The sequence below is a fragment of the Canis lupus genome, chromosome 27 (assembly GCF_003254725.2).
Source record: "Canis lupus dingo isolate Sandy chromosome 27, ASM325472v2, whole genome shotgun sequence".
Lineage (NCBI taxonomy): Eukaryota > Metazoa > Chordata > Mammalia > Carnivora > Canidae > Canis > Canis lupus.
Genome location: NC_064269.1, coordinates 4,902,987 through 4,915,233, shown reverse-complemented (window position 1 = coordinate 4,915,233; position 12,247 = coordinate 4,902,987). Strand labels below are relative to the sequence as shown.

General features: G+C 60.0%; 1 protein-coding gene across 5 annotated transcripts in view; it reads right to left on the bottom strand.

The window, feature by feature from the left end:
• Positions 1-3,058: 3,058 nt before the first annotated feature.
• Positions 3,059-12,247, bottom strand: part of NCKAP5L (NCK associated protein 5 like) — a 29,917-nt gene continuing 20,728 nt past the window's right edge. For all 5 annotated transcript variants that reach the window (XM_025477565.3, XM_025477569.3, XM_025477567.3 and 2 more), the window contains 7 exons: positions 9,937-10,050; positions 6,229-8,852; positions 5,165-5,327; positions 4,852-4,933; positions 4,213-4,521; positions 3,994-4,136; positions 3,059-3,650 (listed from right to left, as the gene is read on the bottom strand). In XM_025477565.3, the coding sequence (XP_025333350.1) occupies positions 3,435-3,650; positions 3,994-4,136; positions 4,213-4,521; positions 4,852-4,933; positions 5,165-5,327; positions 6,229-8,852; positions 9,937-10,050 (3,651 nt within the window). In that variant the 3' untranslated portion in view covers positions 3,059-3,434. The remainder of the gene's footprint in view (positions 3,651-3,993; positions 4,137-4,212; positions 4,522-4,851; positions 4,934-5,164; positions 5,328-6,228; positions 8,853-9,936; positions 10,051-12,247) is intronic.

Sequence of the window (12,247 nt, the reverse complement as noted above, 5' to 3'; positions counted from 1 at the left end):
AGGTGTCCCGATTATAAAGATTTTTAAATGTTCATCCCCGTCCCAAGATCAGGGAAATGCTCACCTGTATTTACTTCAAATTCATGTGTCTTTAAAAAATATATGTTTGAATTAACTCACACAGGATTAAAGAATGGGTGTGTATATCTAGAGTTAGCTGCAGAGCATGACTGTTTCTTTCTTAAAACCTTTTTTTGATAAATAAAACAAAATATACTATTTGTAGAAAATCTAGCAATAAAAACTCTTGGCAACCCAGAGAAAACCTGTTAATATTTTAGGACATTTCCTGTAAAAGGCAGGGTGTCCAGTGATGTGGAACCTGAAACCTTCTCAGTCTTTTGCTGATGCCTTGATGCCATTTAGAGGGGTTAAGCGGGGTGGGGGCTGGCAGTTTTGCCTTGCTTTGTTTGGAAAATTCAGCAGAAGGGGTTGTACACGATGGTGAGGCAAACGTCACCCATTGTTCATGGGGAAAATAGTGAGGTCACCTTAATGCTGCAAGCAGATGTTGCAAACTTGAGATGTGAAGCATTCTGGCATAGTGAAGATCAAATAGTCTCTTAGTCAAACCCTTCCTTCAAGTACAAGGAGAAACTGGCTCCCCAGGAGTGTCTTGAACTCACTGGCATGTCCCCCCTTCACAGAATTACTTCAGATGGAGGGTGCACACAGTTCTGTGGGCTGTGAGATGGCTCATCTGGGCCCACGACCCCTTAGCAGGACACAGGCTGGGGTGGGGGGGGAGCGTATTTAGGAATGAGAGCCGCCTACCTGCTCCAGCAGTCCGTAGGGCAGGGCCAGCCCCAAGGAACCAGGTGTGGCTGATGCTGCTGGCCCACATTGCCCCAGGGCCCAAGGTGACACTGCATTTTTTAAAAAAAGGTTTTATTTATGAGAGAGAGAGAGAGAGAGAGAGAGAGAGAGAGAGAGACAGGCAGAGGGAGAAGCAGACTGGAGTCTGCTGGGAGCCCAATGTGGGACTCGATCCCAGGACCCAGGGATCATGACCTGAGCCAAAGGCTGATGCTTAGCCACCAAGCCATCCAGGTACCCTGACACTTTGCATTTGCAAACCCTGCAGAACAGAGCCGGACCCTGGGGACAGAAACATGATGGACCATTCAGTCTCAGCTTGTCAGAGGTGGAGTCCAGAGTCAAAGCCACCTCGCCAAACTCTTTTCCCGGAAAGGACATAGGGTAAATATCCTGCAGGCGAACAATTCTGTGCTAGCAAGGAAATGAGGTAATACATCAAGGTTCCAGCAGAGAAAAGCTCTTGAAACCCCAGAAATAAAAAGTGAGGAGGACTTAGCCTTGGGAATCGCCCTTGTGGCAGGAGGCAGGTTAGCAGTTTGGCAATATCATATCATACTTGAGCCCATGAGAGTGGAAGGGACAGTGGGATAGGACCTGGGAGGGGAAGACCAGGTGCGAAAATGGGATTCGGACATTTAAAGGAAACCAGGATATCTGATGTGACCCTTCTCTAAGTCTTTTCAATTTCTTCCACGACATGCAACCAAGGGAAATTGGTGGGAGGGAGAGAGCCAGCCTGAAGGAAGAAGAGAGCTAAGGACAAGAGAGGTCCGGTGCAACCTCCCAATCTTCCCTCCATTGGTAAGGAAAACCAAGGCCCAGAGAAAGGATGCACCTTTCCTGCAAAACCAGACTCAATGGCTAAGACTCTTGACTTCCAGTCTAGTGCTCTCAAGCCTTGCCCATCAGGAGTGATCCGCAGGCCAAAAAGGAAGGAGGCGATTAATGTCCTTCCAGAACAAAACAAAGCTACACACTCGAAAAGGAATCACTCTCACCAGGCTCCGTCACTTCTCGGCCTTAGGAAACCATTGAATGTTTCCAAGCCTTGACGTCCTCATCCCTGAGAGGATGCTCTGGTGGGCATTAGGGATCAGGAGGCTGGGGGTGCAGTAGAGATTTATTTTAAGGGGCAGTTCTTCTATGGCTCTCTGGAGCATTCCAGCTAGAGACCCCACTGCAAGGCACTAGTATAAAGGGAGGCCCTGACCCCCTCCTGACCCCCACCTTCCTTAGGCTGCCCAGAGCAAGGAAGGCAGCCAGTGGTATCACCGAGGTGTGAATGGGCCCAGCTCTACTCCCTGCCAGGCACCCCGACCTCAGCTCTGCAAGCCTGTGGTGCCAACGCAGACCATGTTCACCACAGGGCCTCCCATCCCCGCGATGAACTGTCCAGAATCCCAGCCCCAAGGCCAGGGGTGCCGAGTACATGCTGCCCAGGGGGCCTTCAGACCATACGTCGTGGGGAGAGCCTAAGTGCTAGGTCAGGTGGGCATTCTAGGCAAGTCACCCCACATCTGGAAACCTGGGCAGGAAGGAAGGCCTCCCAGACCCAACTTGGCCGGCCAGCGTATGACGGTCTGGCTGCACCCTGGTTTACCTTCAGGTAATGCGCAGCTCCACGCCCAATGGGGAATCCGAGGGCTTAGAAGGCCACAGCCACCCCGTGGCCTCTTTGTGCCGTGTGGGGAGGACAAAATAACTCCTGGAAGCCTAGACCCTTCCGCACAGCCTCATTCTTGGCCTCTCTTTCCTGAATTAAGAATTTCAGAGCACGGGAGGAACTTCTGGTTGAGATCTGAGGTAGAAATAGGGGCAAAAAGATCTGGGGGAAAAGCCCAATGTCTAAGGAGGGCTAAGAAGGTGGCAACAGGAGGCTACTTTATCTACATGTCAGCCCCCGAAGCTTGCTTTGCACATCCTACTTGCCCCCTCCCCGCCCAGTGTGTACAGGAGTTGGAGTGCACGCCCAGGGCCACCATCCCCCCAGGCTGCCGGCCTTCCGCCCTACCCAAGGGGCATCCCCAACCCCGGGTGCCATTCCAGGCCTGAGCAGCCCCACCTCCCCACCCCCACCCAGTTACCTTTTAAGGTGGGGCTGCCTCACAAGGGCACCTAAGGCAAAGTCTAAGGTCCTGGGGTCCCTGGCCCTGGTGCCCATGCAGCCTCCACCCACCTGTCCATCCCCGAGTCCTCCCCCCAGAAAACAAACAAACAAACAAACAAACAAAAACGGGAGTCCAGGCCAGGGAGGGGCCTCCACATTTTATTAGGAAGAGGGCAGAAGCAGAGGCTGGAAGCAGAGCAGCCGAGTTCTTAAGGACAGATAAATTAACCGCAGTGCGGGGATGGGGGTGGGTGGGGACTGGTCCAGGCGCTTTAATATAAAAAAACAACAAAAAGACAGACAGACGGACCCCAAAGACGCGGGGGGGGGGGGAGGGCAGCACCATCCAGACGGCGGGGGGCCAGGGCAGACAGGGAGAGAAGGCAGCGCGGCCCTTCGCCCCCGACTCCAGCGCCCGGGCGGGGCGGGCGGAGCTGGCACAGCTGGCACAGCTGGAGGGCGGAGCCCAGCACCTCGGACGGCCCAGCCGGGCGGTCTCTGCCCAGCCTCAGCCCTGACTCCCGCAGGACGACAGCGAGTCGTAGAGGGAGTCGCTCAGAGACTCGGAGGTCTCCAGGCCCGGGGGACCCCCGCTGGCCCCTCGCCCGTCCTCGCCCACGTCCGACGTGCTGGGCGTGCGGCTGCCCCCGAAGGCGGGGCCCTGGGGCGGCGGGGCCGGGCGGCTGGTGGGCTCCAGGCTCCGCTTGCGATCGACGGGCAGGGCCTGGGGGGGGAGGGAGGAGGGGGCAGCTCAGGAGGTCGCAGGGCCTGGGGGGCAGGGGGGAGCTCAGGAGGCCACAGGGCGGGGAGGGGGGGACGGGGGGCTCAGGAGGCCACAGGGCGGGGAGGGGGGCGAGGGGGGCCTCAGGAGGCCACAGGGCCTGGGGTGGGGAGGGGGGAGCTTGGGAGGATGCAGGGCCTGGGGGGGGAGGGAGGAGGGGGGAGCTCAGGAGGCCGCAGGGCCTGGGGGGGAAGGTGGGGGTGGAGGGGGTGAGGGTTGAGGGGGAGCCCCAGTCGTCCCTCCTGCCCTCTGGGCCCGCCCCCCCCCAGGCGGTGGCTGCGCTCACCATGGGGGTCCTGGGCAGCCCCTCCAGTTGTCGCGCCGGGCAGAGGAAAGGGTCGGCGGAGCTGCCGGCTGCCCTGGCGTTGGGGAAGGTCCAGTTCTTAGCCAGCTGGACGGGGGCGGGAGGGCCCGGGTCTTCACAGGGATCTGCGTGGGGACAAGGGAAGGCGGGAGGTGGCGCGTGGGGCTCCCGGGCCGCCCGCCCCCCTGCGCGGACACTCACCGTCGGGGCAGGCCTGATGGCCCCGGTGGCCCGGGGGCGCGGCGAGCAGCGCGGGGAAGGCCGGCAAGCTGGGGTGCCGCCCGCCCACCAGCAGCTCCTCCAGGCCCGGCACCTCGCGCTCCAGCGTGTGGGCGCGCCGGGGGACTTTGGTAAGGGGCGGGGGCCGAGCTGGGGGCACTCCCGGGCCGGGGTCCAGCCGCGGGGGCTTGGTCTTGGGAAGATTCTTGCTGGGGGTCCCATTGCTGCCGTGGTCTGGGGGCGGAAAGGTCCCAATGCCACTGTCCAGGGTGCGAGTCAAGGAGCCACAGGCTAGGGGAGGGGACGGTAAGTCAAGGACGCGAAGCTGCAGGTTCAGCCCCTCTGCCTCCCTCCGGCTTCCTGCCCCAGCCCAGGCTCCCGGGCGTGGCCCCGCCTGGCCCAGCAGGCTGTCATCCCCCACCACTCCTCCCCCAACTCCCCCAGACTTGGGCCAGGTGCCCAAGGGCCGGGAGGGATTTAGTTCTGTGCAGCCCCGGTGCCCACCTGGTGCTTGGCACCAAGAGGCACTCAGGGCCTGGTACCTGCTTCGGTGATGGGAACAGGGTAAAGTGGGCAGGGGGCAAGGGGCAGGTCCCATCCTGGGTCCCTGACCCTGCTGACCTGTGAAGTGTGAGGTGGGCACTGGCTCAGCCAGGCTGTCCTCTGAGGGCATCTCTTCCCGCCTTCCTGGCTCGCTGTTGGGCTGCGTGGGGGTACAGGAGACCTCAGAACCCATTCCTCACGCCCCCACCCGTACCCCTCCCCAAGCTCTGCCATGAGGACACTATGGGTCTGAGAGCCTGCAGCCCACCGGGCCCCAGAGACCGTGGTGCACCTGGCAGCTTCCACGACCCAGGGCAGGGGAACCCTCCAGGGGTGCAAGACCTGGCCGGGCCCCAGAGCTGGGCCCAATACCTAGCAGCCAAGAACCTACCTTTCCAGGAGGTTTTCCACAGCCCTGAAGAGGCCCCACCAGGCCGTTTCGAGGCCCACAGGCTGGCCAGGGGTTCTTGGGGTCAGAGGACACTGGCTGGAAATCGCCATACTCGGGTTTGGGCTCCCGCCAGTTCTTGGGCGGCAGCTCCTTGCCATCCACCCTACAGGCAGCAGTGCACACGAAGGTGAGGGGAGGCCTGGGTCCACCCAGACTTTCTGACCTCACTCCCTCCAATGCTGCTGGGCCTAGTACAATACCCACTGCCCCCCAGGATAGGGGACCTATCCCTGGTGGCTGCCCCCCATCAAGTCCTCCTGATGCTGGGAAAAGGCAGAGACCTAGGGAAAACCTCAGAGAAATGGCAGGGGAGATGGGACAAGTTCCCCAAAGCTACACAGGGTCAAGCCTAGAGACTTCTCGACGCCATCTGCTAGCAGACGGCAGATGCATCACCTCCTGGTCCACACGTGACACACCCCGCCTGCCCCAGCTGAACTCAAGCGCCCTTGCTGTCCAAGCCACACCCCACCTGGTGCCCAACCCCTAGGGACATTGTGCTTCATCTGGCTCAGACGGAGCAACCCCAAGATGGGATCGCCCCTTCTCTGAACCCCATTTCCACTGCTGAGTCTGTGGCAGGCAGCATTGGGCACCTCCTTGCTCTATAGGATAGGAAATCCCAGAGTAAGACCTTTATCAGCCCACGGTTATGAACTAGTGGTCCCTGAACTACGGCCTCATCTGATGCTAGAGACAATTTAGGAAAATGTGGCCTGTTAATTCTCCTTAAATGAGAAACTGGGTGTCAGCACATGCAATGTCAGACGGCCAGAGAGGAGGCGAGCTGGGGCCCAGACCCCCGGCTTCCGATTCCAAGCCCCATCTTTCCTCGGGGCCCGGCCACGAAGCTCCAGATGCTTTGGTGGCACTTTCCTTGACCTCCTAGCCTCTTGGCTCTCAGGATAAGCAGGGCCAGCCCCAGGTGTGCCCATGGAGGGAAAGGGCCCCCCCACTCCCGAGCACCCGCTGACCTGGCTGGCTGACTGGTCCCAGGCCCTCACCTGTTGAGCAGCTGCTGCATGAAGGTGTCCGCGCCCTGGTACATGCCAGCCAGCTGGCCCTGCACCTGCCCCAGCCCTGCACTTGGCCCCGGTGCCGGTCCTCCGGGCCGTGGCCGGGCCCGGCTGCTCAGATAGGCCTTCTCCTCCTCCAGTGCCCGGCGGAGGTCTTCTGCTTTGGCCATCAACTTGGAGATGTTGAGGCTCTCAGCCTCCAGCTTCCGGGCTTCCATCTTGACCTCCTTCCGGAGTGGGGAGCCCCCGCTGGCCCCTTCCTTGCTCTTGGTGGTCTCTGTGCGGCGGTTGAGCGCGGGCAGCTTGCTCTTCTTAAGGCCGAACCAGCTGGCAATGCTGCTGGTGTTGCGGTGCTTGACCTCGGTGCCTGGCGCCCGCTCCTGGCCCTGCAGCCGCAGCACGTTCTCCTCGATGCCCTTCATCACCTTCTCCTCGATGGCTGAGTGTGGGGCCCGCCCCTCGGGGCCTTGGCTTGGGTCGGCAGGGCCAGGTGCGGGGGACGGAGGCTGGGCCCCAGGGCCGCCACAGTCTGCCCACGGGGGGCCCTTCCCCTTGTCAGGCTTCGGGGGCTCCTTAGTGGTCGGTGGGGCCACAGGCCGGGGCACCACCTTGGTGGGTGACTTGGACGGTAGCTTCGTAGGGCTGCCATGGGGGCTCTTATTGGGCTTGCCGAGGCTGGGGGCTGAGGTTGGCACTTTGGCAGGGGTGCGGGGTACCTGGGGGCACAGGGCCCCTGCCAGCCGGCTCTTGGCCAGCTCCACTTTGGTGAGGCAGCTCCTCGGGGAGACAGGCTCCAGGTCCACCCGGGCCCCCATGGAGTGAGAGGAGTAGACCCGGGCCCCGGGGTCCCCCAGGAGCCCAGGTTCTTGCTGCTTCAGGCTGCTTGTGCCTAAGGCCACTGCCCCCCGTGGGGTCCCCTTGGCTTCTGGCCCTTCGGGAGGCCTGGGGGCGGGGGGTGCCACTTCTCCAGTGCTCTCCCCTGACCTCCCTGCTCCCCGGGCCTTCTCGGTGCCAGGCCTGGCTGGCACTCCATTTTTCTCTGGCCCCTCGGGGCCGGTCTTCAGTTTCCCCAGGGCTGCCAGTCTGTCCCGCAGAGGGGTAGAGCCAGGATCCCCAGGTCGCCGCCCTGCCCCCTGGCTGGGCTTCTTGGATGAGCTGCTGGGGGTCCTGCGGCCAGGATGGGGAGACTCCGGGCCTGCTTTGTCCAAACTCTTCTCCTGGGCACTCACATAGGAGCAGGATTCCGGTAGGCAGGGGCTGGGGGGAGCTCCGGGACTTCTGAGGACCTCAGGGGCCCGTGGCACCTCCAGAGTTAATTGTGGGTAGGTGGGTACCTGCAGTGGGGATGGAGGTGGCTCTGGGGAAGGCCCCCTATAGGTGCTCCGGGAAAGGTCCAGGATGTTCTCGTAGCAGGGAGATACCACGGGTCCCGGGGACAGCGTGGCGGACAAGGCTGGCTGGGGAGGTCTGAGTTGCGCGGAGTCCAGGGCTGTGGAGCAGGGCGAGGGGCTGGTGGGTAGGCCCTGAGCTCCGTCCGGGGACAGCTCTCCTCCACCCAGACCCCTGCGAGCCAGCAGTGGGGACGGGCTGCCATCAGAACCACTGTTTCGACAGGGAATTCGGGAGTTCCGGGGAAGCTGGGGGCTGAGCTGGGGGCCTCCTGGGCTGGGGACCTTCTCCGAAGCTGGAGGCAGCTTTAGAAACTTGAGACCTCTGGCTGGAGAGGGCAGAAGGGGTCCCTGGCCTTCCCCAGGAGAAGGGGGGCCAATTTGGAGCTTGCTTTTCACCTGAGATGAGGAGTAGGGGTGGCCAGGCCGCGAGCCCAGGGGGGCATCACCTGCACCCACGAACATGCTGAGGAAGGGGAGGGGCCCCTGGCCCTCTGAGGTAGCACCAAAGCCCGGCCTCTGGGCCTCTGGGATACCCCCGCCCCAAGCTGACTTGGGGAGGCCTTTGGACTTGGACAGCTGCGGGGGCCCCTGGTCTGGGGAAGATGGCTGCCCGGGACCGGCCTGGTCCCCGCTGAGTGGGCCTGCTGCAGCCCCAGCCAAGAAGGCCTGTAAGTAAGACTCTGTGTCCTCAAGGAGCTGGCCCAGGTTCAACTGTTTGCGGGCCAGGGCCCCAAGCAGGGTGTCAGGGCTGGGTGCCTCGTTGGGGTCACCTGCCTCATCGGAGGAGGAGGAGGAGCTGCTGCCTGGGGCACAGGGTGGCCCAGAGCCAGTGCCTTGGGTCTGGGAGGAGCCCCTACTAGGGCCCCAGGGCCGCCCAGCACCCTCTTCCTCCCCTGGGCCCCCCAAGAGGCGTTCCCAGTGTAGCAGGCCTCCCAGGCCCCCAGGGCCTAGTAGTAGGTAGGGGGCCCAGGATGACTGTTCCGGCTGAGGTGGGCCACACAGCTCGCCGTTGATGGGCTCTGGGGAGCCGGGCCCCTCGCCTGGAGGCCGCCAGGGGGTGGCAGGTGAGCAAAGAAGCAAGGGGTCGGTCTCTTCCAGGGCTCTTAGCACCTCCAGGATCTGGGCCTTCTTTCGAAGGAATGGGGATAGGGCATCCAGTGCTGGGGGTGGGGCGGCCGGGGGTCCTGGGCCTCCTGGCCGCAGCTGCTGCTCCCAACACACCTTGGGGGAGAAACGACATGAGGGGGAGCCCACGTGCAGGCCTAGGACCTGAGCTGGGCCAAACCGAGTGTGTCAGAACACAGCTGGCCTGCTTTTGTCTGAGTCCCCAAAAGGAATTAACAGCCTCTCGGATACGACAGCTCAGCTTCCAAGTCACCGAGCCCTGGTTCCCCCACTCTTCCTCCTGGTGGGCCTGGGGTTGGGCGGGCGCCCCACCTCCCTTCCTGGTTATCCCAACACCCCCCACCACCACTTCCCACTACTCTTTGGGTCAGCAGGGCCAACACCACTGACGTGGTATCTATGTTTGCCCCGGGGAGGGAGGCCTGTCCGTTTTCTAGGCTCCAGAAAAAACACAGAGACTCAAGAAGGGTACGTGATGCGGCCAAGAGCTAAGTCAGTTGCTGCCAGCAAGCCCAGGCCTTCTCGGGTCAGACAGCTGTCCTGCTGCCCTACTCCCCACGGTGGAGGGAACTGGGACCACTCTCCCTGTTTCTGCCCTGCTCCTCCTGGGGCCAGCTCCTCTAGCACGGTGGTTAGCGACATGGGCTCTGCAGCCAGACTGCGCAGGTTCCAGTCCTAGGTCTACTGCTCAGTTAGCTTGGTGGACTTCGGCAAGTTATTTAACCTCTAAGCTTCACGGCATCACCTACAAAAAGGGATGGCTAATCATGCTTAACCTCACAAAATAAATGAAATCAGGGAAGCAAAAGAATAAACGGATACTAGTTCTAGACTTGAAGAAGTAAGTATATAGACAATTGGAAGTAGACGCCAAAAATTATTTTAAAAAAATATATAAACGAGAATCCAGGGGTTCAGCACAGTGTCTGGCACGGAGTGAGAGCTCAGGAAATGTTAAGGACGCATCTTACTAACGCTCACTCACCCTGCTTGCAAGGCTAGCTAGTGACTGGCAGGGGGACTCTGTTTCTCTGGGTGTGAGGCTGCCAGCTGAGGGCTCACGCCCAGCCCGGAGAAGGATCTGCCCCTCCCCTGGGACTCCTTAGGATATAGCAACGGGGTACGGACTCAAGACTCCGTAGCCAGAGAAGCCACGGGCCACTGTGCCCGGCCGTCCTACCTCTCTCTGCCCAGCACAGTGCCCCAGAGGCAGCGAAGTGGTCGGTCCCTCGGCAGAGCTCAGGGACGGAGAGGCTGGTGGCTCGGACGGAGGCTGGAGTGGCGTAAGTGGGATCTGCAGGCGAGAGGCAGAGTTAGCATAGGGGCCGTCTGTCCCAGGTCTCTACCCCCTCCCGATGGGAAGGGCCGTCTTCCAAGTCTGCTCCTTCAGGGACGTGTCTTGGCCTACAGTGCAGCCTTCACCACACTGTCCCCCGACTAGGTCAGAGGAGGAGCCTTGGGAGAGGGCGCATAGGAAGGATGAAGAAGTGTGAGCCCGGGGGCAGGGAGATGGGACCGATCTGGGGCTTTAGAGAAAGAAGACTGCGCCTGGGGCGCCGAGGGCAGCGGCAAGCCTAATTTGGGTGCCCCTGGCAGCTCTAGGACCACTTTTCTTCCCGATTACGGAGAGGCCTGCCTCGAATGGCCCCTTCCTGTTCTCACTGCCTGTGACCCCAGCATCACAGGGATGGCTGAGACTAATGGAAAGACATTTGTTACCGGGTCCAAAAAAAGAGATGGCAGGAATTATCATCTCGGTCCCCCCCAGCTGGTCTCTGAGGATGACAAAGGTACTGCTGTTTAACCTCAGGTCAACTTCGCTCTCAGTCCCTGAGAATGTCCTTTCCATCTCCGAGGCATCTCGACTAGCCATGAGTCAGCTTTACACTCCTGCCTCTGTGGATTCCTCTCTGGCTGGCCAGCGGCGGCCCCGATCCTCACTCCTCCTCCGGCCTGGATGCTGCTCAGCATTCGTCTCCCTGACCTCGTTTGGTGGCTTCACAAACGTCTTATCTAACAAAGCAGCTGAAAGTATTCTTTTTTTCTTTTTCATCTAAAGCGTCTTTGTGCTCAGAGCCTCCTATCCCTGCCCACTGCCTAAGGAGACAAGTCTGGACTCCTCTGCCGGCAGTCTGGGCCCGGCCTGCTGGTCCTTCCCCGACGCCACCTCTGGTGCTCACTCACTGCTCCTTCACACAGCCTTTGTGCCGGCCCAGCTGAGTGGCTTGCTTCTGCAGAGGCTTCCCTGTAGTTCCTTCTGCAGGGCATCCCTTCTCCCCACCTTCAACTCTACTTCTTATTTATTTATTTTTTTAAGATTTTATTTATTTGTTCATGAGAGACACACACAGAGAGAGGCAGAGACATAGGAAGGGGAAGAAGCAGGCTCCCTGTGGGATCCCAGGACCTGGGATCATGACCTGAGCCAAAGGCAGATGCTCAACCACTGAGCCACCCAGGTGCCCCTCAACTCTCCTTTTTAAATCTCCCATCCAGCGAGGGCCAGGTCACCTCCTTAAGGCCACTCCGCTGGCCTCTCTGCACTCCTGGACAGCGCTGTCACTCTGCCCCAACCTCTGGCTGTCTAGGGACCCTCCTGAAGCCCCAAGCAGTCCAGTCCTCAGGGTTTACGTGCTCTGCACAGACCACAGCCCTGTCCAATTCCATACACATGTTGGCAAAGGCGCTGCTCTCAGTAAGAGCTTAATTAGCATTTGCTCAATGGAGCTTTCATCCTAGCAAAGCACAACTTGAATGTAACATTAATAATGATAAACAGCTGCTAATTATTGATTACTACCATGAGCCAAACGCTATATATTGTTTCATTTCATCCTCACGATAACCTGCAACGTAGGTACCTTAATCCTCACTTATAAGAAAAAACCCCTGGGGTTCATAAGGTTAAATAATTTGCCCCAGGTCACACAGCTAAGAATTAGCTAAGTTAGGGACCCAATCCAAGTGCATCTGAGGCCAAGGTTCACGCTCTTTCCATCATGTCATGTTACCTCTGGGGAAGATAATCTATTGCCCCAAACCCCAAAATGTCCCAGATTTCATTTCAGTGATTTAAGGATGATCTACATCTCTGTTATCACTGGTCACCAAGAAAGGTATGGACAGGGTGAGCCTGGCTAGTGCGGTTAGGCCCCTGGGGGTTCCAGGGTGACCTCTGTGGCAGGGACAGGCCTGGGGCGGGAAGAGCCACAAAGTTACTGCCACTGATTCAGACCCAGTTCTGCACTGGCCTTGGGGACAGAGCCTCCAAAAAAGCCATGGGGTGATGAGACACCTCTGCCAGGGGCCAGGCTTCCCAGTGAGCCCTGGGGCATCCTCCTTACAGTCTAGGGGCCAAGAGCTGCCTGGTTGGCATCAGACAGGCACAGAAGGTGCTTCTCTTCTTGGCGAGGCTGGAGGTAGGATAGGGATGTGCTGGCTGACCGCACAACCCAATCTTCACCTCAGGGCCTGGAGCTGGTCCTGGTCCT